This window comes from Rutilus rutilus (assembly GCF_951802725.1).
Source record: "Rutilus rutilus genome assembly, chromosome: 19".
In the NCBI taxonomy this organism is placed as follows: domain Eukaryota; kingdom Metazoa; phylum Chordata; class Actinopteri; order Cypriniformes; family Leuciscidae; genus Rutilus; species Rutilus rutilus.
Window position 1 is genome coordinate 21,628,311 of NC_140232.1, and position 25,469 is coordinate 21,653,779.

The window sequence follows — 25,469 nt, forward strand, 5'->3', positions numbered from 1 at the left end:
TTCCTTGTGTTTCTCTTTTAATCTCGCCCCCTCTCTTTGTTATTTGCTTCGCCAATCTCATTTATTGTCATAGGCTCTCCAAGTCTATTTGGTATTCAGTTCTGTGAGTGTTTTAAGGGGCAGCCGTATCCAAGGCAACCCGCCTAGTCAATTTCCCAGTATCCTGTCCTTTATATAAGAAGGATGCAATATACACTGATGTGCTCATGGAATTCAAATGCTTATCACACCGCAAGCAGAGCCCAGAGAAAATTCCTGCGCATGTTTGTGAATGTGAGAGTGTTACTGTTTATAGTGTTTGAACCAAAAGCACACTCTGACTCTGTGATGATATATCAATGATAATTGCTCGGTTTCAAATGGTATGGAAAAAATGATAAATTCAGAGATGCAGTCATGTTTTTCTGGGATTGCATGAAGCAGTATAGGGTGCTGCCGGAAAGACTAATTCGCCACTGGTTCCCTCAAGATTTTCATATGGGTTTTTATAATAGGGTTTTTCCAATTTATTTATAAAAAATAACTTACGTGCTTCTGTGGTAAATATAACTTGACAATACTTGGACATTTTGTCTCATCGAAAACACAGATTTTGAAGCTGTTGTTTATTTAAAAAAATAAAAAATAAATTCTAATAGATATTCTAATAAGTAAATAGATAAGAAATTTTGGGGTGTGAGTGTGTGCAGTTTATATTGTAGAACAAAACGTCCAAGTATCATCAAGTTATGTTTACCACAGAGGTGCAGAATTTTTTTTTTTAATAAATAAATTGAAAAACCCCATAGGAAAATCTTGAGGGAACCACTGGTAAATTAGTCTTCCAGGGTTTAATGTCATCCCTGCAGGACTCTATTCTAAATATGATGATGTTATTATTATTACAATCATGTTGAATTATGTTCTTTTTCTCTCAGTTCCATGAGTCTTCCAAAACACTTTATTCAAGGTTCAAAGTCCATTAATGAAAACCAGATTTACAGTAAAAGGCAAAACTAAGAAAATTATAACTCACACAGTTCAAATCACTGATGGCAGGATTTATCTCCTTATATGTAAAACATTAAACATCTATTCTACATTTTCTGTTTATGCTATGGGTGTTAACATTTTTTGTTTTATTTGTTTTGAGTCTCTTGGCGAACCAAGCTGCGCCTGCTTCTGACTGTCATTTGGTGTTGTCCTGACCGCATTTTAATTTGCTCTTCTCCTCTCTGTCTCTACTGTACTCTAAAGCCTTTAAATCCTTTTTTCATTTTTCCATCCTTCTGAATGGAGGCACTTTAGGGCGGGTGCCAAACCTTTTGGCAATCGTGCATGTGTCCATGTGCAGGAAAAAGAAGCTGGCATTTCAGTCCAATAATATAAAACACACCCTTTGTGCCTCCATCATTCCCCAGAGAAATATGCTGTTTATCATCTTATGGGATCTGCTTATGGTTTGCTTTTGCTGATTAATTTATTTTAATCTCTCGAAACCTTAATGAGTGACGTCAGAGACAGAATTACAGCACATTCAAATATCAAAAAGGAAAAGAACACCATGTACAATTTTTACACTTAAAACGCAAGACAATATAAACACAAAGCACAAAAACACAAGAAAAATAAATACCATGAAAGATAAATAAGACAATACATTTCAGTACAGATGAAAAAAAGTGCCATCAACACCAAAGTCTTTTTAAAACAAAGAACTTTTTTTCAGATACTCCCTACCTTTGGAAGATTTGTCTTTTATTCAACAGAAGATCATTTGGAGACACTCCCTTGCTTTAGAATTTTTTTCAAATATGCTCAATGCAGTCCTCAAGTAATCAATTACTTTTTTTATATTAAAGTAAACACTTTTCTTGACCAAACCCATTCCAGATCATTCTTAAATTGCTTTTAAGCGACAGTCCTTCATGATTCAAACATTAACTATGTTCCAAAACTTAGCGAGCTGCTTCGCTACATGGGCACAATCTCAAACAGTTGCTCTGTATTTTTATGGAAATCGTGATACGTTTTTTTTCCCAAGATTTTTTGATGACTAAAAAGTTGAAAAGAACACCATTTATTTGAAATACAAATCTTTTGTAACAATGTCTTAACTGTCATTTTTGATCAATTTTAATAAATAAATAAAAGTATCAAAAAAATCGTACTAATCCCAAACAATACTGATATTTTTCTTTGAATGAAAAATGTTTATTTATCAAAATCTTTCTTTTCTCATGTATTTTTTCACTGAGCTTGATGCTGGGTGCATGCAAGGCAGCTCATAAAGTTTTGGAACCGAGCAAAATCTTAATATGACGATATATTGCATGTTTTGTTGTATTTATTTGTTTCTTAAACACCTGCTATGCGCTCCTCGGCAGCCTCTGTGCTGAACTCTGCATTCTGCTCCGGTGTTTCCGCCCCCTCCCTTTCTCCTTCTCTCCCCCTCCTCTGTGCCGGTTTTCTCTCTTTCTGTCTGGTTTGTTATGCTTGTGATTCCCTGATTCCTGGTTGTTGTGACGTTGGCTGAGTTGTTTGCAGTGTCGCTCCAGTTTGCTGTGGTTGATCAGTGCCATCACATCCTGGTACCATGGCTGGGCGGTGCCAAGGAAGGGCTGCAGGACGGGGCTCCACACAATTAAACGGATTGTAACGGCTGTCCAGCGGAACTGATGCTCTTCTAGCTGACAGTGATAAACGCCGCCATGATTGAGTTCAGTCCGGGGAATGAGGATGCCCCTGTCGATGACAACCAGCTGCTTTCCAGATGTGACCTGAAAGACAGAGGGTTTCAATTTAGAGACATCTCAATTTTGATAACGTTTTTAAAGTGTGCATGCATATTTTGAGGATGGGTGTACCTTCTGTTGCTCCAAGCTGTTCTCGCCTATGTCTTTATACCAGGTGACGGTGGCATGGTGAGATTTGGGTAGACACTCAAGGTAGGTGCTGTTACCCACAGCAACAACTAGTGTTTTCTCCTCTGCTTCCACCTGAAGACCAGCTGAATAACAACGAATGAAACAATTCTTTAACTAAATTAAAGAATAATTTAAATGAAATAAATAGGGCTTTCAATCAAACTGTAATTAATAATAATAATATAAAAAAATATATAGAATTAAATTTAAAAATAATTTTAATAATAATAATAATAATACTTTATTATAATAATACTACTACTTAATTATATAGGGGTGTAACGATACCCTAATTTCACGATTCGATACATATCACGATACTGAACTCACGATACGATATTATTGCGATACTCCAAGACATATAATAAAAGGTTAAGAAAAAATGTACTGTTGATTAAATGCTAAATTTGATATAACATTGTGGGTGTAAATGAATAGGCTTGGACAATGGTGACACCAGAATAAATATATTCATGATTCTGAACCTGAAAATACAGAATTATTTTAGACTATGAATATGCTTGAACTCTGTCACTAGATATATTTAAAATAATGTAGGCCACTTTTTACTGGTAACATAAGACTTAATTAACAGGACCCACTAATATTCCCCCATTATTATAAATTATATTCAACATAATATAGTGTAGTTTAATGTAGTACTGACTCTGAAAACTTACACCCCTATTAATTATTATTACAATAATTATACTTTATTATTGTTATTTAATTTAAATAAATAATAAAACATTTTAATCGAATTAACTGTTGGTCTATCTATGTGCACATGGCATTTCATACCAGGGTCACTGCATTTTTAAGACTGAATTGCTTTACGTTAATTGTGTTTTTGTAAAGTCTTAAATTATTTAAGTTTACATAACCTTTTAATTGCCACCAAGATTTAAATGAATTAAATCATAAAAACACATAAAAATAAGCATTACAATGACAGTGTTGTTCTAAGCAGGACGTTTAACAACAGTAAATGTCTGGTTGTTCATGTCTCTTACCTCCCTGTCTGACACACTGGTTCAGCGGGTTGCCGTCATCGTTAACCTGACGAATATTTCTTCTGCAGACAGCGAGGAATGTTTCAGATCAGATTTATTTCAGATATCCCAAAAGTGGTTTCAATGTACAAGAAACTGCTGATGTAATGGATTTTATCAAACAAGCTGCCCATACAAGATGCTTCTTAAATTTCTTAGTCAGTTGTAATCCACATAAAATATGCCTGAGTGTGAGATGTGTGTCACCTGTGTGCAGTTGGCATGTATGGGCTGCAAGAGTGCCCGTCCCAGGTGCAGTATGGGTCTCTAGCGAGACAGCATTCAGCACAAGCCTGGCCGTACAGATCACAGTGGAACAGACCCAACTGAACCACACCCTCTGCTGATCCAGCAAACAGCCACTGCTGAAGACAGAAAACACACACACACACACACACACACACACACACACACACACACACACACACACACACACACACACACACACACACACACACACACACACACACACACACACACACACACACACACACACACACACACACACACACACACACAATGATATGGGCTGTGATCCTGTTTACTGCTTTTTCAGTAAGCAGGAAAACTGGGCCAGAAACCCAAATATTTAAACCACATTCCCATATACAGCTCTAGAATTACAGTGCTCTTTCCATCCTAGATATTTCATGGAAAAAGAAATGTGTGAAAACTCCGTTTCATTTTAAGTATCTTCCACCCTCTCAAGTTGCCATGACGACAGGATAGGAATATTTATAATAGTGTGTATATTCATGTAGGTTTGCATGTGTGTGTGTGTATGTGTGCTTCCATTGATAAACATTGTACCTTTTTCTTGGACATCGTCATGGCAGTGATTGGTGACTTGTTCTGTTGAATGACAGGAGATGAGCAGTTAATGTTTCAAGTTTAAAAGGCCATCCTAATGAATCTGGAATGCTAAAGCTGCAGATGTTTTACCTTAAAAACCTGCAGCTGTTCCAGAGTGACCTCCTGATTCTGTCCGTTAGCTTTAGGAAGGTGAATCGCTTTCAGAACCAGGCCTGAATCTGAATACACACATACACATACAACTTTCACAGATGTGTTCTCTGGTGAAGTGTATCCAATAGTCTTTCATTAATTGTAATTGTTCTTGTGCTATTTATAGGTTGGAATGTGAATGTGGACATTTTACATAGGTCAAACAAAAAGGAAGTTGAGATTGAGAATGTGTGTGTGTCCTGAGGAAGGCTGTGTTAAGTGTTGAGCAACCATTTTTTTACTGTTTTAATGACCCAATTTATTAAAGGCCTTTTATGCTTAACCACATGAGTGCCTTGGGATATTTTGTTGTTGCATACATACAATACACACAATATTTACAAACCATATGGACATCTCACATAATATACATCCTAAATTCAGTAAACCTGCAGCTTATTTTAATATTGACCACACACACCTGTACCGATGAACAACACGTCATATTGTCCATCTACCGCCTCCACTCTGTCCACAAGGAGGCGGGTCAGTTTATAAGACACGCCCACTCTGATCAGCAAAGGATGACCCCCAAGAGGATGCACCGGCTCCTGCATTAAAGGATGTGTGCGGCTAAAGAAGATAACGTCATCAGGATATTCCCTCGTTGATTTAAAGCCTCCGTATGTGATGCTGGGACACTGAATATTGACAGGAAGTTCACCAATACTGTTATTTGCATGATTTTAGAGCCCTCAATATTACAGGTCAATCAAAATATGTGACCCTGGATCACAAAACCAGTCACATGTCGCACGGGTATATTTGTGGCAATAGCCAACAATACATTGTATGGGGCAAAATTATCGATTTTTCTTTCATGGCAAAAATCATGAGGATATTAAGTAAAGATCATGTTCCATGAAGATATTTTGTAAATTTCCTACTGAAAATATATAAAACATCTATTTTTGTGAGTGAATGCAGCACAATCGCGAACATTAATCAACAACTTTAAAGGCGATTTTCTCAATGTTTCGATTTTTTTCAGATTTTCAAATAGTTTTATCTCGGCCAAATACTGTCCTATCCTAACAAACCATACATCAATGAAAAGCTTATTTATTCAGCATTCAGATGATGTATAAATCGGAATTTTAAAAAACTGAACCATGTGACTGGTTTTGTGGTCCAGGGTCACATATACATCCGGAATACGTCACCTGTCATTATTTTCACCAGAGGATCAAGTTTTTTTTTATTTTATATATTTTAATTAAACATTACAAGATCAAAAAAAATAAACATATGCATGGATGAATCATTCACAAAAAGATTTTTAACATACAATTAAAAAATCGTGTGAATTTTCATTTCATGCTGCCTTTAAAGTTAATCTTTTAAAATACTACTAATTTAATGACACTGTTAAATCTTTTGCAAATCTCAAAATTAATAACCGTTTTTCATACTGCACAATATTACACTGTTGTGATGCCTAAATTCATATCTAGCGTTTACAATTATTGATGTTATTTTTTATTTTATTAAGACAAAATAGTACAGATTTTGAATATCGGCCATAACATGAAAATAATTATCGGCTTATTGTATGAGAAGACTTACTGTGCCAGGCCTGGGATAGGGAACTCGGCCTGTATACTCAGTCCACTTGTACTGATGTCCCTCCCTGTGAAGGAAGTTTCCTTTAAAAGCTCTAATAATGTCCTGCATGCGGTACACACACACAGCGGACCCATTCAAGACATTGCTGTAGGGAGAGGAAACCAACAAAAACATAAAAATAGATACATGAATTATTAATTGATTGAGAGTCATAAGTAGACAGCATCCACTAGAAACATTTGGGAATCAATCACAATGTATCAAAGCAACAGCATTCATCTTAATCAATTCTCCTACGTGTTTTTCACCTAGCTTAAATCCAATTAAAACCCAGCTCTTGTGGCACAAATGAAAGTGGCAGTGGCATCTGGTCTGAAGTGAATTGAAATTGGGTCTGCCGTGAAAGCCGGAGTCTTTACGAGTCTCTGAGAGATTTAACACACTCAGTGGAACAGCTCAACAGAGAGCAATAACACTGTCACTCTTTCCAAACTGCCTTTTCCTAATCCATACTTCATGTGCACTCCACCCTAAGCAACCCTCTCCAAAACCTTGGCCAGACACACACACACATTTTCACAAAGAAAGATGAATGCATATGCTATTTGAGATGGCTGATGTAAAATTGGTTCAACTTCTAAAGTGTTTTAAACTTCTTGGGTGCATCATTAATGTCATCACAGACCTGCTGGAAAGTATGACTCAATAATACAGCAATTTTATCCACACCCTTAACCACATCCACACACAGGGTTTTCATGATTTTTACACTACTCTTTTCTGTACAATTATAGTAAATTAAAGTGAACCAGGGACCGTCAAGCTCCAAAAAACGACAGGACAGCACCATAAAAGTAAAATTACAGTTGTGTACATGATTTCTGAAGCCATACAATAGCTCTGTGTGCAGAAAAGTTTTCAGGCCTTCCCGCTCCTTAAGGTCTCTCCAGTGCTGGAAAGGTTCTCCGATATTTTGCGGGTCCTACATCCTACCTGATCATAACCCTTCTTTTTAAAGTTAAATTCCCCTGGACTTTTCCTCTTTTGTATTTTCTCTGCCATCTCACTCTTTCTATAGTTGTTTTGCTAATGTCTGTCTTGTGCACTTAGCTCTCTCTCCTCCCCCATCATGAGTTTATACGCCTCTTACTGTTGATTGGCTACAAGTGTGTTTTGATGTTTGGTCTGATCCACTTTTCAACAGCGTTTTTCAAAAATTGCTCACTGCACCTTTAATATATTTGTGTAAACTGTGATGGATGAACAGAAAAAGAACAGCATTTATTTGTAACAGCAATCTTTTTCAACATTATAAATGACTTTACTGTCACTTTTGATAAATTTCTTTAATCGTTTTTTTTTAAATGGCATCAGAAGATTTAGAATATAGCACATGACATAAGTCATATTATATGGACAAATTGTATGATGATTTTTGTAAATTATTGGAGCTTGAAAGCCCCTAGTCAGAAGAGCAGAACCAACATTCTAAAAAAAAACATCTCTTCTTGTGTTTTATGAAATAAAAAAAAGTTGAGAAAAAGTTGACAGAAATTTCCTTTTTTAATGTCAACTCTTGGTCTTGGTTTAAAATGTGATACCAGGTCAGAGTGTTAGACTCACCTGGTAGTGGTGAAGAGCCCATAGATGAGGGGGTTTGTTTTGTCCTTTCCACGTTGAATGAAGATATCCTCTATGGAAAAACAGAAAACAGGGTTAGAATATTAAGCGTGCTTTGTGTGCACTTCAGTCAATGCTAATGAGAGAGAGAGAGAGAGAGAGAGAGAGAGAGAGAGAGAGAGAGAGAATGTGTGGTCTCCGGTTTGCTCTCAAGGCTGTATAAACTCATGAAAATAATATTTACCTGGTCACACTCTCTTTCTCACACAAATAAACGTGTGTAACGCAGCATATTTGCGGTTTAAAAACACACATCTATATCTTCACAATAAACTTTTGCTGTTGAGGGTACGCTAGTTCATTTCTGCATTCTCACATTCCAGTCATGTCAGATATGATCAAACGCCTTATCAAATCAAACACACACGTTAAGATAGTGGTTCTCAACTGGTTTTTCTTCAGGACCCAGATTTGACAGTGGGTGTCTAGCGCAGGTCAAAACAAAGTCAAAAATACAATAGTTGTTAAACTATAAAAGTGAACAAAAAAAAGTACCATGCAATTGACTATGAAGTTAACAGACTCAACAATATGCAAAATGATTAACATGAAATTCTCTGCCATTTGGGGTCAGTAAGATTTATTTTATATTATAAGAAATTTATATTTTTACTCAGCAAGGACACATTAAATTGATCACAAGTGACAGTAAAGAACGTTATAATGTTACAAAAGATTTCTATTTCAAATAAATGCTGTTTTCAACTTTTTGCAGTTTCTACAAAAATATTAAGCAGCACAACTGTTTTCAACATTGATAATAATAAGAAATGTTTCTTGAGCAGCAAATCAGTATGTTAGAATGATTTCTGAAGGATCATGTGACACCGAAGACTGGAGTAACATTTTAAAATATATTAAAATAGAAAACAGTTATTTTAAATTGTAATAATATTTCACAATATTACTGTATATGTGACCCTGGACGACAAAACCAGTCACATGGATCAATTTTTTGAAATTGAGATTTATATATCACATGAAAGCTGCATAAATAAGCTTTCCATTGATGTATGGTTTGTTATGATAGGACAATATTTGGCAGAGATACAACTATTGAAAATCTGGAATCTGAGGGTGTAAAAAAATCGAAACATTGAGAAAATCTCCTTTAAAGTTGTCCATTTATGTTCACGACTGTGCTGCATTCACTCACAAAAATAAATGTTTTATATATTTACGGTAGGAAATTTACAAAATATCTTCATGGAACATGATCTTTACTTAATATCCTAATGATTTTTGGCATAAAAGAAAAATCTGTAATTTTGACCCATACAATGTATTGTTGGCTATTGCCACAAATATACCCGTGCGACAGGTGACTGGTTTTGTGATCCAGGGTCACATATTATAGTTATATAAAGTATATATAGTTTTTTTAACAAACAAAAGCAGCTTGGTGAGCATAAGAGACTTCTTTCAATAACATTAAAATATCTTAGCGACACCAATAAAAATACTGTATTGTTTGATCAAACACACAGCCCTTGACATCAACTAAAAATAAGGGTCATGACCCACCAGTTGGAAACCACAGTATTAAACATTCATGCTAGAGCGGACATGCTACTACAAATTTACTGACTCTCGTAAACTGTTTAAAACCGAGAACATAAACTAGATCTGCACTATAAAATGGTTGAAACCTTTAATACACACCGCTCTGCGGTAAACCACACACATACACACAGCCGCTCTGTTTTCCCTCATATTTTTCACTCAAACCAACAGAATCCCTTTAATTAAGCATTAACACTCCCTCTTTCCCTCTCAACCCCATTACTATCCATCATTTCTGTCCCACCCCTCCTCCATCTCTTTCTCCTCTCCTCAGTTCCAGATTGTTTTCACCACCCCCTATTCTCTGGCTCTTCTTCTCTTTCACTTTTCAAGGATGCTATAGTTGTGTCAATTTCCTCCAACAAAAGCTTATGTTCCCCTTGAGGACAGATAGTTTTGTCTGTCCTGCACTTGTTGACACTTCTCTATCCTGCCCCTATCCATTCTTATCCATCCTAACCTCTGATTCTCCTGCTCTCTGCTGTCCTCCCTCATCCCCATCTAGAGTTAGCCAGTAGATTATGTGAAAACAGGATGGGGGTGCCACCGTAGACGTGAAAATGCACACACACAGATACTGACGGTCTTCAAAACATTCAGCAGACCACCAAGACAAATGGCATATTCACTGGCGCACTCATTTTAAGATATATTCATCATTATGCGGTTTTAGGTGTTCTATTAATTTGTGTTAAAATATCTAACATTAAACACTTTAGCGTCAAGTCAACATACAGTGGGTACGGAAAGTATTCAGACCCCCTTAAATTTTTCACTCTTTGTTATATTGCAGCCATTTGCTCAAATCATTTAAGTTCATTTTTTTCCCTCATTATTGTACACACAGCACCCCATATTGAAAGAAAAACACAGAATTGTTGACATTTTTGCACATTTATTAAAAAAGAAAAACTGAAATATCACATGGTCCTAAGTATTCAGACCCTTTGCTCAGTATTTAGTAGAAGCACCCTTTTGATCTAATACAGCCATGAGTCTTTTTGGGAAAGATGCAACAAGTTTTTCACACCTGGATTTGGGTATCCTCTGCCATTCCTCCTTGCAGATCCTCTCCAGGTCTGTCAGGGTGGATGGTAAACGTTGGTGGACAGCCATTTTCAGGTCTCTCCAGAGATGCTCAATTGGGTTTAAGTCAGGGCTCTGGCTGGGCCATTCAAGAACAGTCACGGAGTTGTTGTGAAGCCACTCCTTCGTTATTTTAGCTGTGTGCTTAGGGTCATTGTCTTGTTGTAAGGTAAACCTTCGGCCCAGTCTGAGGTCCAGAGCACTCTGGAGAAGGTTTTCGTCCAGGATATCCCTGTACTTGGCCGCATTCATCTTTCCCTCGATTGCAACCAGTCGTCCTGTCCCTGCAGCTGAAAAACACCCCCACAGCATGATGCTGCCACCACCATGCTTCACTGTTGAGACTGTATTGGACAGGTGATGAGCAGTGCCTGGTTTTCTCCACACATACCGCTTAGAATTAAGGCCAAAAAGTTATATCTTGGTCTCATCAGACCAGAGAATCTTATTTATCACCATCTTGGAGTCCTTCAGGTGTGCTTTCATGTGTCTTGCACTGAGGAGAGGCTTCTGTCGGGCCACTCTGCCATAAAGCCCTGACTGGTGGATGGCTGCAGTGATGGTTGACTTACTACAACTTTCTCCCATCTCCCAACTGCATCTCTGGAGCTCAGCCACAGTGATCTTTGGGTTCTTCTTTACCTCTCTCACCAAGGCTCTTCTCCTCCGATAGCTCAGTTTGGCCGGACGGCCAGCTCTAGGAAGGGTTCTGGTCGTCCCAAAGGTCTTCCATTTAAGGATTATGGAGGCCACTGTGCTCTTAGGAACCTTAAGTGCAGCAGACATTTTTTGTAACCTTGGCCAGATCTGTGCCTTGCCACAATTCTGTCTCTGAGCTCTTCAGGCAGTTTCTTTGACCTCATGATTCTCATTTGCTCTGACATGCACTGTGAGCTGTAAGGTCTTATATAGACAGGTGTGTGGCTTTCCTAATCAAGTCCAATCAGTATAATCAAACACAGCTGGACTCAAATGAAGGTGTAGAACCATCTCAAGGATGATCAGAAGAAATGGACAGCACCTGAGTTAAATATATGAGTGTCACAGCAAAGGGTCTGAATACTTAGGACCATGTGATATTTCAGTTTTTCTTTTTTAATAAATGTGCAAAAATGTCAACAATTCTGTGTTTTTCTGTCAATATGGGGTGCTGTGTGTACAATCATGAGGAAAAAAAATGAACTTAAATGATTTTAGCAAATGGCTGCAATATAACAAAGAGTGAAAAATTTAAGGGGGTCTGAATACTTTCCGTACCCACTGTATATGTAAATATCAGCTGTCCTCCTCACTATGTCAATATCAGCATATTAGAATGATTTCTGAAGGATCATGTGACACTAAAGACTGGAGTAATGACTGCTGAAAATTCAGCTTTGCCATTACAGGATTAAATTACATTTTAAAAAGTATTAAAATAGAAAACCAGTATTTTAAATTGTGGTAATATTACAGTATTTACTGTATTTTGGTCAAATAAATGCAGCTTTGGTGGGTCATCTTTCAAAAACATTTAAAAAATCTTACAGACACACAAACACAAGACTAATCCATCTGAATGTCAGACAATAAACACACCCATTCATCAATCAACCACACATTATTTAAAATTCCAAACAGATCATACATAATTCAACAGCTTAAAAATCAGAGCCACAAAACTAGCAGCATCACCTTCACACACACAAACTTATTTAAACTTATTTACACCAGACTGAAGCTTCATCTGTTCCATATTTCATAAAAACATCAAATTCTACACAATTCTAACTCTACTGTTCCAGCAACCTGGTAGTTCTTAACTCGCATCTGATTGTCAGTTTTTGCATGTTTCTTCTCATAATCTGCAGTATAAACTAACTATTCTTGATGAACATTTACTGTCTGCACTCTGCAGTGTGGTCCGGCTCATCATAGCCATGGCATCATGAGGGTCCCTGATGTAGGGGGAGATTATGGGAGATGTAGTTGTTTAGGGGCCGTGGAGCACAATGTAAACTTGACATTGAAGAGAATTCTATAGATTACCCCCATAGGGCAAAAGTACAGCTAAGATAAGATGCATATTAGCATTACAGTAGGTTTATAATATAAAATCATTAACACTTTACACAGTCAAAGTAAACATGAAGGTGTTCACCAATCAGAACAAACTCTCCAACACTTGAACATAACTGGACATGCACTAATTTAAACAAGTTATGTAAACCTAGCTGTTTAAAGATTACCATGGCGCTGGACAATGAATAGTTCTGTTCAGAGCCGCTTGCAGATTTGATAAAGCTGCAGTCAGATACGAAAGCCATTCTTGATTTCTGATTATTGCAGAGCATGTTTTATATCATATTTGTGTAAAATTGTTTAGGGGGTGTGCTATCGTCAAAGTAGTCATCTAATAACTGAGATTAACATTTGAATATGTATGTGTTTTAATGTGTATATCTTATAGATATAATATGAGCATGAGATTATAGTAAAACTTTAGTCAGATTGAGGATTCAAGAATTGTTTATTCTATGCAAGGACTTTGTTTACACAGACTGATTGATAAGAAACCGGTTTCTGTCTGAGTCTGTGTGTGGTTTGTGTGTGTGTGTGAGTGTCCTGATAAACCTTTTCCATAAATCAGGGAAGTTTGGGCATATATGACACACACACATTATCAACAGTATAAATGATATTCTTAAAAATGTACAAGGTTATCTCAAAGCCTTATTTAATTTGAGAGATTTGCTTAAACTTTGGTAAGGTAATCATGTGGGAGTGAAATGTTTTTTTTTGTGTGGCATTTCATGTGGCATGTGTATTACTCACGGAGTTTGTCAAAGTGTGTGTGTATGCCGTCAGGTCCTGGTACGGAGCAAACAATTCGAGCTTTCTGAAAGGTGCTCCATTTATGAACCAAACTACGCTGACCACCAATATCATTCTAGAAAGAGAGAAAAAAAGAGAGATAAACACACTGATATAGTACCACAATATTCCTTTCCTGCTAGTCTTCTTTAACAAAACAAGTACATGTTATAACTGATTATTTGGAAATGGTATCATGGATTTTTGGACATGTAACTTGGTAATACAATGTTTTTTTGGACATGTACCCTGCTAATATCATGGTTTTTCTGACATGTACCAGAGACATGTATCCTGTTTTTCATATGTACCCTGGTTATACTATGTTTTCGTATATGTACCATGCTAATACAGTTTTTTTGGGCATGTTCTTTTATGTAGACATAAATTCCCTTGTGCATGAATATGGTAATCACTCCTCTCTATGACATACACTCACCTAAAGGATTATTAGGAACACCATACTAATACTGTGTTTGACCCCCTTTCGCCTTCAGAACTGCCTTAATTCTACGTGGCATTGATTCAACAAGGTGCTGAAAGCATTCTTTAGAAATGTTGGCCCATATTGATAGGATAGCACCTCGCAGTTGATGGAGATTTGTGGGATGCACATCCAGGGCACGAAGCTCCCGTTCCACCACATCCCAAAGATGCTCTATTGGGTTGAGATCTGGTGACTGTGGGGGCCATTTTAGTACAGTGAACTCATTGTCATGTTCAAGAAACCAATTTGAAATGATTCGAGCTTTGTGACATGGTGCATTATCCTGCTGGAAGTAGCCATCAGAGGATGGGTACATGGTGGTCATAAAGGGATGGACATGGTCAGAAACAATGCTCAGGTAGGCCGTGGCATTTAAACGATGCCCAATTGGCACTAAGGGGCACTTCAGAATCGTGAGATATACACCGATGAGCCAAAGCATGATGAACCCCTGCCTAATATGCCGTTGGTCCTTCATGTGTTGCCAAAACAGCGCTGACTCGCTGAGGCATGGACTCTACAAAGACCCCTGAATGTGTCCTGTGGGCTCTGGCACCAAGACGTTAGAGGCATATCCTTCAAGTCCTGTAGGTTGCAAGGTGGAGCTGCCGTAAATCAAACTTGTTGGCCCACCAGCACATCGTACAGATGCTCAATTGGATTGAGATCTGGGGAATTTGGAGGCCAGGGCAACACCTTGAACTCTTAATCATGTTCCTCAAACCATTCCTGAACAATGTGTGCAGTGTGCATTATCCTGCTGAAAGAGGCCACTTCCACCAGGGAACACCATCTGGTCTGCAACAATGTTTAGGTTGGTATTATTTACATCCACATGAATGGCCGGACCCAGGGCTACCCAGCAGAACATAGCAGAGCATCACACTCCCATCACATTCACTTTCCCAGGTAAACTGTGTATACGACCGTCCACTTGATGTAAAAGAAAGCAGGACTCATCATACCAGGCATCATACCTTCGTCCACTGCTCCAGGGTCCAGTTCTGACACTCAAGTGCCCAGTGTAGGGGCTTTTGACTGTGGTCAGAGGTCATAATAAGCACTCTGATTGGTTACTGCGGTAACATAGCCCCATACGGTGTAATGCACTGTGTGTTTTGACACTTTCCTCCCATAAAATCATTAACATTTTGTGTGACTTGTGCCACAAAAGACCTTCTGTTGGCTCAAACTAGCTTGGATAGCCTTTATTGACCTCCTGCATCGATGATCCTTGAGCGCCCAATACCCTCTTGCCGGTTTGTCCCTCCTCGGACCACTGTTGGTAAATTCTCACCACTGCCGACTGGGAGCAACACACAAGCCTTGCCGTTTCAGAGATTACCCTGACCCAGTTGCCTTTCCAGAACAATTTAGCCCTTGTCAAAGTCGCCCTAGATCTTTATTCCTTCCAATTTCTCCTGCGTCCAACACAAAGATTACAAAAACTGATTTTTTGCTAACCATCTAATCTACCCAGACCTTTATATGTGGCCTTGTAAGATATATATATGACCTTTCTGTTTGAATCTGCATGTCACACTTTTTATTTTAATAAAAAATTTAGTATATTTTATTTATTTTAAAATTATTTAATGAAAATAATATTTCATATGAAAATGACAGAAGTCAACCAGAGGAACAGTCAGAGACAGCACGTCCAATCAGATTCACAGAGATGGGCACACAGTGGCCACACAAGTGCAGTTAGGCACGTAGACACTGTTAGATACCTTACAGACACGGGCAACTCTAGAATAGAGGACCTTCCCAGCAGCCCCTTCTGCCTCCTGAGCGCGCTCGGTGAAGAACACGTAGACCTTATCATCCTCCTCATTATCACTCTCTGACATCGCTGCAACATGTACAAATTCCGCGCCTGGAGAGGAATTGGAGAGAGACAAAAATACAGTTAAACTAACACATAAATCTGTTATTGTGTATATAATGTAGTATTTTCTTGTGTTTAACCTATAGAGCACAGTGCATTCTTAATGGTTGTCAACAACATGATGCGTGTGTGTATTTGTAAGTCGTAGTCTAACTTTTTTTTTTATTGCTAGCTGAGGTGTATGTGTGGTTACACATGTATCACCTTGCAGCCATGTAGAGTGATATTGTTCAGTGCGAATCACATGTCGCTCCCCCAGACTCCGAATAAAAGCAGTATCATGATTTAGAAAGTCAGATGAGATTCCAGCGTACAGCTCACCGTCTGAACAAACACACACACAAAGATTTGGATCAGAGTTAAACTGGCATGTTCTTACACAAACATTTAAACTGCCGACAAACTACAAACACACTGTCTTACCTATGATAGCGGTAGCTGTTCTCTGGTGAGGGTCGTACGGACATTTTCCCTTCCCTGATTCGGTGTCTTCATACTGCAGCGTTTGTTCCTCGGCCTGAAAAACCCAGTTGCATTATTTACAGTTCAAATTATTTATTTTTGTCTATACACATTAAAAAAAGGACGTTTGGAACTATTATGTAACTTTTTTTGTTTTAATTATTTTACTGTAATATTTATTTCATTTTTGTTTGGATTTGTATGTAACACTTTATTTTTATTAAACCTTTTAAGGTTTTAAATATTTTATAATTATTATTTTTTTTATTTTTTTTTGTATAATTATGTATCCAACACATTTTTAGTTTAATAAAAAATAAAATAAAGTATATTATAAAAAAAATGTATAACATTTTTTAGCATATTTTATTTTATTTTGGATCTGTCTGTCACACTTTTTATTTTAATAAACACATTTATTAAATTGTAATTATTTTAATAAAATAATTCATTTAATCTGACATTTTCTATTTAATCGCTTGAGACTTATATGCATAGTACATGATAAATGCACATCAAATAACATAAGTACAGAAAGCAGTTATGTGAGAGAGGTGCATGGTGGGAAATGTAGTCCTTCTTTACCCTGAGGAAGAGGTTGGTATTGATGAAGGCACAGCGAGGGTTGAACGCTCCAGTTCCACAGGCGTAAAGATGTGTTTGGTTATAATGCTCTAACACACGCAGGAAGTTAGCACAGTCCATCTGTGACATAAACAGGAAACTAGCACTCATGAACAAAGCCTTCTCGTGAGGTCAACTGAGCTTCAATACAGACAGAACTAATAAACTGTCCAGATAGTGAGGATTTAAATTATTTAATTTGTTTGTGATTCGACACTTCAAGAAAAGCTGTCTAAATAAACTGTGGTACATAAAATAATGTTTTACCTGCAGATTTTTTCCAGCCATTATACAGTCCTGAATCCGATCTGGATTTGCAGGCCAGTATATCTGAAATACAGTACCAAAACACACAAACACACACACACAAAGATATAATTTTGGTGCCCAAGTATGCATAAAAGCTTCTCTTACTCATATTAAATGTTGATGCATATGCTGATTTCATCATGGGAATTACAGTTGAATGCCACTCTGGCATTACTGAGATGAAATCATTATGAACACACACTTAGTTATGTAGACAAGCAGGGACGGGCTCATCCACACACTCTTACTCACACATGCACACAGGCCTCATACAAGCAAAACAAGTGTAAAACAAATGTTTGAAAAACAATCACACATTTATTGTGTCTTTCAATTTCAAATGCGAATAAAAAATGTTTTTGTTTGTTTTTAGGCTGGGACAGTTTTGATAAGATAAAAATCTGTGACTAAAAGCTTCCTTGTTTGATACTGCAGTAATCTACAATTAAAGTAAACTGGAAGTGGACTAAAAACTAAAAGTACCATAAGATCGCTCCATATAGTTAATATGTGATCTATTCCAAATATTCTGAAGCCATATGATATTTTTCTGTGAGAAACAAGTTGTTTGTATTTTTCTAAGCTTGACAGCCCATGGTAAACATTCGCTTTCATTGTACGGAAAAGAGCAGCATGAACATTGTTAAACTTCTACTTTTGTAAAGCACGAGAGTATATAATTAAAACATTTTCATTATCAAGTGAACTGTCCCTTACTTGAATATATATAAGAGAAACAGCATGTGTGGGGGTGTGTACATACCTTGCGGGGTTTTTGAGTAATATCATCCAGGCTGGTGGACAGCAGATGGTCCTTCATACCAATGTAAAGGCGACGACTGTCTTCATCCGGCAGCAGAGAGTTCAGATCCCCAGAAGGCACAGAGAGAGACATGAGCCTGCCACTCTGCACCAGCTCTGTAGCAGAGAGAGGGAGATAGAAAGAAATAGAACAGGTGATTTTATTATACAAATCTGTTATGATTGAAGACCCTCTTGGCTTCAGCTTATATGCAGGATTTCTGTTTTCCACCACAAATCCTTTATATCTGACAGGCCAATAAACATAGGCTATTTGCAATTGTTTATGGAAAAGGGGGGGGGGGGGGCCTGAGAAAGAGTTTTTTTTTCTTCCATGCAACACAGAAGGTGAATTTCTGAAGAATATGATCAATTTTTCCAATACAATTAGAGTGAATGAGGCTGTCAAGCTCTAAAATGAAAATAATAATAATAATAATAATAATAGTGGTCTATGACTCATGTTCTAAATCCCAAATCTTCTGGAGACAGCTTTGTTCGAGGAATAGACCGAAATTTAAATCGTCATAATGGAAATAACTGAATTTTCAAATATTCCGTTTTCAATAGGCTAGTTAACAACACCTCAACTTTGCATCTTTTTGCCATAAAAAGCTATCATGACTTCAGAAGACCACATGGACCACTTTTATGAGAATTTTATGGCACTTTTGTATCCTTTTTAAAACCTGAAAGCTGGAGGCTGCATGGAAAGTGTAACAACGTTAGCCGAATATTGAAATCATATTTGTGCTCCGTGGAAGATAAAAAAGCCAAGCCACAGGTTTGGAACAACATGAGGGTGAGTAATGAGTAATGATGATAGAATTATTATTTTTCTGGCTAAATTTATTGCTGGTCGTATACTGGTTTCAATTTCGCATTGGCGCAAATACCGCGTTGTGTGTTGGGCCTACTGTGTAACGTTAGCTGAAACAATATTGCTACATCTATTCAATGGCCATGAAGAGCGCTTTGTAGAGTGTATAGAGAGAGAACCTCTATTAACTGCATTCCCCTTTGGTTATAACCTTTTAACACAACAATAAATAATCCACACAACTAACTCTATGGCAAATACAGATCCCTCTTATTTCCGCAATGCAGAAAACGCGCGCACGGAATCAGTTACTAATTTTGAACTATAAAAAGTTGTATACTAATTAATTCATACTAATTGTATAAAACTGAACGAACGCATAGATCAAAAGGATTACAATGAATCAAATCGATGACTACTGTCTGTATGAGGACATGAACACATTATCTTAATCTCGAGATCTACTCGAGTCACTTTACAAGCAGTTTACCATTTCATTAAAGAAAAACAATGGCTGTCACACACAGACACACTGTCTAAGGCCTTCACGACAACCTGTTAAAATAAAAGTTCGGTTTAACTTGAAGAAATTATAACAGAAATATATTATTGCACAGTAGATTGTATACTTCAAGAAATAACAACAATAATAATAATAATAATACAGTTTATTAAAACACAGTGAAACTCAAAGGTCTTCATTATAACTCGCCAAAATAAAAGTTCGGTCAAACAGGAGGAATTTTGAAACAAAAAATATTACTATTGCACAGTAGAACATACTTTTTAAAGTAATAATAATAATACAATTTATTAAAACATTATTTTTAAGGAATATCACACAAGTTGTCATACATGTTTTAAACAGTAAACGTGGCAAAAAAACAAAAACAAAAAAAACTGTTATTAATGCTTTAATAATATACTTTATGTACTCCTGAGTCCTGACAGTCAAATAAGCCACTATAAACATATATATAAAGAAAAAAAATACATGATATACGTGAAACTACCAGAATCTTAAAAAATACCATGGTACAAATTTTTGGTAATATAATGCCCAGCACTAGGTGAAATATCACTTTAAATACATTTAAAACTCTCTTCAAGAGTAACATTACATTTCCTTAACGCGATGATAAACTTATAGTGGACCAGACAGACTCACCTTTGGGCAGAATAACCTGTTCAAAAATCTGAACAGCTGATGAGACAGACAGAGAGATAAAAGAACCCATGAGATAATAGACAAAAAGATTGAAAACATGCCCGGAGAATAATAGGAAATGAATGAATTACACTGAGTGCGTCAGATAATATCTTAATAGGCTACACCAAAAAGTCGCTCGGAAGTAACATACAAACAAACACATATCATGTTGGTTTTTCTTTAGGTTTGCATGTTTATCACTCCTTTAAAATATTCTCTCATCCACACACACTAAAAAAATTCAGCTGTTCATGAGGGACATGCACACAATCTGTCACAGCCTGCAACCTCACACACATTCCGGGCTTTTTCTCAATGGCACCAGTCATACTCATTGCCCCCTATCTTGGGGGCAGTTGCTGTGGCAACAAGGGTGTGTATGTGTGTGCTAAAATCACTCAGATGGATTATGGGCTGGTATTCCACCTGTCTCCTGTGTGTTTAACAGGAAGTGAGTTTTCATGACTAGGTGGTCTAGAAACCCATAGTCTTAGACTGTAATCAGTTTGACTCATGACCTTTTTAGCCATAAACTAAATTAGACAAACAGTGAGACATTCTGATGGTCTTATACCATTAGTACAACTACAACTGTCATTTTCCTCTTTCACACACACACACACACACACACACACACACACACACACACACACACACACACACACACACACACACACACACACACACACACACACACACACGAACACAAAGTGAGTCACAAACCCTTCTGTCCATCATTCTATGACCAGCTGAGGGTATATTTAGCCACATACAGACCTAGTGTTGTATATTTTACCACACACAAGCTGTGAGTGTATATCTGAACATTAGATTACCTCAGTCATGAGAGAGACTGATGTGGGATTACTTGATTAGTGCAAATGTGTGCCGTGTGATACAGCTATGCACACGAGCACAAGCACAACCCCAGCAACAATATTTAAAAAACAAAAAATAGTTTTTAATCGTGATCTTCCTTTGAACAATCCCGATATAAATTAATATTTTACTTTATGCCTATTTTCAGTGTCTGCCTAATGTTTTTTTACAGCGCCATATTCTACTGTAGATGTCAGCAAAAAGAAATGAAAGGGTGCCTGAAATTTGAATGTGAGTTTGCAGTCCGATTCATGAACAACTGACTCATTCTTTTGAGTCTGTTCTTTTAATAAAGAGTTGCCTGTTTGAATCCGTATTGCATTGTTGTTATTGTTAACTACTATTCTATATATAGTTATAACTATACTATATATAGTTATAACTATTCAAATTTTCGTTAATTGAAATAAAGCTGAAATAAAATAATTTATAAATATTAGATTTAAAACTTAAATTTACAAAAACAAACATTAGAAATGTTGCCTTGGCAACTGAAATAAATAAGTTTAAGCTGAAGTATTAAAATAAAACTTTAATAAAAATAAAAAAAAGGACCCTTTTCACATTTCCAGGTTCACAGAAGCGGAAGTCCTCATAGCTGGGTAAACTTCTATTGCAGTGAATAGGAGATGACACAGCAAATATATTTTTTGTATTTGCATTTTCTCTGAAAGCAAAAAAAAAAAAAAAAAAATGGGATAGCGTTTTCACAACTTTCCAAAAGAGGGAAAAAATATCAAAATATTGATTACAGCATGCAGTCAGAATAGAGAAAGATGCCAAATTTGCTGTATGTCCCTCAGCCGTTGTATTAGAAACACGACCCTCGCAGCAGCGTTAATTCATTTTTTTGGTAATTTACTGAAATACTGAATATAACACAAAGTATAGCATTATAAATGTATAATGATTTTGTTTAATTAAAATATTAAAAACTTTATTTGCAATGTTGATAACTGTGGAAAAGCCTCAGCAGTCAGTGAAAAGGGCCCATAGGCTAAATGTGATAAAACAACATAACAAAATGAAATTAACTATATTAACTAATATAAAAAAACCTGAAAATATAAAAATGATAAATATTAATAAATAGTATATAGATAATACTATTTCTGTAGCTCAGGGTTTTGATTGATAACAAATACATATTTGAACACATATCAAGTCACCTTTATTTATATAGCGCTTGTTTTATACAATACAGATTGTTTCAAGCAACTTTAAAATGATTCAATGATGCAAACAGAGTTCATTTCGGCTGCAGCAGCTCTAAAAAAGAAAATAGTGAAAATAGCTAATGAATAAATCAAAATCAAATCAAACTGAATTTAAATGGAAATCCAAACAAGAGTTTGTGAATTGGGAATTTAATTGGGAATTTTGTTTGAAAAAAACCTGCTCACAAGCACACACTTTACTGCAAGTGTTAATGAAAGTTAGGGTGTGTTTCATTGAGCACATCTTTTAGTGCTACTGGTGGACAAGAACAAACAGTACACACTTCTTGTGCAAATTGAGTTATCAGCTATTACTGCTCAGCCCACCAGCTGGCATGTTTATATGTGTCGGGTGGAAATGTTAACAGGTGCGACTATAAGTCTGTGACGGGGGAACACAAGACTCATGCATAAACACACAGTTAAAATAAACTGGGCGAACACACATGGCTGTGTTCTGGTATTTCTCAAATCTCTGTCAGTCAGACCTACTAACCTTGACCCTTGACTTGAGCAAAAGAGTATACATCATAATTATAGCACTCAAATTGCACACGCGCACACACACACACACACACACACACACACACACACACACACACACACACACACACACACACACACACACACACACACACACACACACACACACACACACACACACACACACACTGCCAGAGCTTAGAGTAGCTAATTGATTTATGCTAATGTTCAATCAATCACATCTACTGAAGGCCAATCAACTGCAAATTGACCAATCAACACAGACCAGATGGAAAATAGATTTTATAGTGCTGAACTGAAGGATTTGCTGAATATATATTACTGGATATGTGATTTCACTTATGCAATCCCACAAAATTGTTGTTTGTATGTGTGCGCTACTCAAGAGCTGTCATTTATCATCTCATCAGGGAAATCAAGCCAAAATGAGCTGTATAATAATCAACCACCAGACGTTCCCTTACACAAACACACACTTATGTTCATACCCTTTGAGAGTCTGCGTGAATGAAAGGCTAATTGGGTAATTAAGAAATCCAAGTAAACACAACACACACACACACACACACACACACACACACACACACACACACACACACACACACACACACACACATTTGTACAGACATACACGGATGAATTAAGATATGTATTACCACAAGAACTTTCTAAACTCAAACACTTTATACATAAATCACACACACAATATTTTCTCTCACATACACTTTTGTTTGTCCCTGATAAGCAGAAAGGTGTGACGGATGAATAGCTATCTGTGCAAGGTATTCTAGGTCATGGAGAATCGCACAACCAGTTTTAGTCTACACAGTGTCACACATGATATACTCCTGTCAAACCATGGCTGATTACAGATGGCATTAGGGTAATTGGGTTAAAAAGAGAGAACGAGTTTGTGTGTGGAGCAAAAAAAGACTAAACATTTTTGTGTATGTGGGTCCACAAGAATAGTAAAATTGGGAAAATCAGACCAGACCCATTCATATACATATTCATATGGAACTGTGGTGCCGCATAGTGCATATGATGAATGACCCCATGATGGGCCCCATTGACTTCAACAGTAAATTTCCCCAATATGGAAGTTAATGGGATCCATCAACTGTTTGGTTATAGACATTCTTCAAATTTGTTTGTGTTCAGCAGAAAAGAGAAATTCATATAGGTTTGGAACAACTTGAGGGTGTGTAAATGATCACAGAATTAAAATTTTGAATTTAAACTATCCCTTTAAGAGATAAAAATACCAAGTGCTCAATAGAAAAGCATTAGAAGTCAATGGAAAGTCAGTTGTCTCACCTGAGTGTTGCACTATGAAATATCCAGACCAACAGATTATGGTAATGTGGTACTATATGTTAAATGACCTAAGCTTTGTTAATGATTTGAAATCTATTATATATCATCTACATTGTGGTTGAAAATGAACATATAATGTCTGGATTGAAATGTTAAATGCAGAAAGGTTTGTGTGAAGGTTAGGAGATTGAAAAGTCAATAGAAAGTCAGTTGCCTCACCTGAGTGTTGGAAGTGCAGTCGTGGTTTAGATGGTCTCCATGCGTCCGTTAGAGGTGCCGCCAGTGAAATTAAGCAGAAGAGAGCCAGCATCCTCCTCATGGCTGTCTGACACACACACACTATGTGACTCTAGCAAGGAGTAAACACACACACACACACTCTGCGTCCTCTGCTCAGAAAAAACACACACACAAATGGTGTCTACCTGATGTCAGCTTAACACCTTGTGTGTATGTGTGTGTGCAGTGCAGTGCAGTGTAATATAATCCTGCTCAGGTCAGTGTTGCAGCAAAATCCTCTCTTGGTCTGTCTTCTGTGTTTATAATATTGCTGGCATTTCTCTTTTCTTTTCCGTTCTCTCTGTTTTGTTCACTCTGTTATTGTCTTGCCTTCTGCTTCTCTCTGCATCTTTTAACTCTTTATGATCTCTCTCTCTCTCTCTCTCTCTCTCTCTCTCTCTCTCTCTCTCTCTCTCTCTCTCTCTTCTTCAGTCGTCTCTTATCATTCACTCCTTTCTTTCAAACACTCCCCTGCTGGGAAGGAGGGAACTGTCCCAATTGTGCCCAACCCCTCTCTCACTCTCTCTTTCCATCTCTCCCTCCCTCCTTTAATGTGTATATCTTTTTTCAAAGAATAAGACAGCTGCTGAATGTGACCCTCTCTTAGGATTCATTTGCTTAATGACTGTTGAAATCTCATGTTGGTTCTCTCTCTTTTCATCTCTCACCCTCACTGTCTTGTTTATGCACACACATGCACACACACACACACACAAACTTAATTAATGGTAAAAATGAATTGCAGCTAAATCAGGTCACATAAAAAAAATGTACAAAAAGATCAAAAGAATAAGTCAGACTTTTAACAGAGAGAGAGAGAGAGAGAGAGAGAGAGCTCATCATAGTTTTTTACTGAATATCACTGAGATCATCAGAAATGCAACTGTGTGGATTTGACGCCCTCTAGCGACTTACCCAGGATTAAGGTTTAATACACCACCCTCATTACAAGTAAAAT

General features: G+C 37.0%; 1 protein-coding gene across 2 annotated transcripts; it reads right to left on the reverse strand.

Moving 5' to 3' along the window:
- Positions 1 to 920: 920 nt before the first annotated feature.
- Positions 921 to 24,959, reverse strand: sema3h (sema domain, immunoglobulin domain (Ig), short basic domain, secreted, (semaphorin) 3H). Of its 2 annotated transcripts, none has more exons than XM_084389109.1 (17): positions 24,452 to 24,959; positions 18,248 to 18,402; positions 17,443 to 17,505; positions 17,137 to 17,256; positions 16,513 to 16,606; positions 16,294 to 16,413; positions 15,932 to 16,077; positions 13,673 to 13,787; positions 8,153 to 8,222; positions 6,530 to 6,674; positions 5,385 to 5,604; positions 4,901 to 4,989; positions 4,769 to 4,810; positions 4,166 to 4,323; positions 3,920 to 3,981; positions 2,847 to 2,989; positions 921 to 2,759 (listed from the first exon to the last, which is right to left on the reverse strand). In XM_084389109.1, exons 1-17 carry the CDS (start codon positions 24,549 to 24,551, stop codon positions 2,349 to 2,351), a joined length of 2,253 nt encoding a protein of 750 aa, XP_084245235.1. In that variant the 5' UTR covers positions 24,552 to 24,959; the 3' UTR covers positions 921 to 2,348. The 2 variants fall into 2 exon arrangements, with proteins under 2 accessions (XP_084245235.1, XP_084245236.1); XM_084389110.1 differs by having other exon boundaries at positions 927 to 2,759; positions 4,166 to 4,320; positions 24,452 to 24,672.
- Positions 24,960 to 25,469: the final 510 nt, after the last annotated feature.

What these genes read in the sequence shown, in the direction of transcription:
- sema3h (XM_084389109.1), bottom strand. Translation starts at nt 24,551, where the DNA reads ATGAGGAGGATGCTGGCTCTCTTCTGCTTAATTTCACTGGCGGCACCT. An exon ending in TTACTCAAAAACCCCGCAAG is followed by an intron (nt 17,506 to 18,247) that starts GTATGTACACAC and finishes ACTGTATTTCAG; the next exon opens with ATATACTGGCCTGCAAATCC. An exon ending in TGGCTGGAAAAAATCTGCAG is followed by an intron (nt 17,257 to 17,442) that starts GTAAAACATTAT and finishes TTTATGTCACAG; the next exon opens with ATGGACTGTGCTAACTTCCT.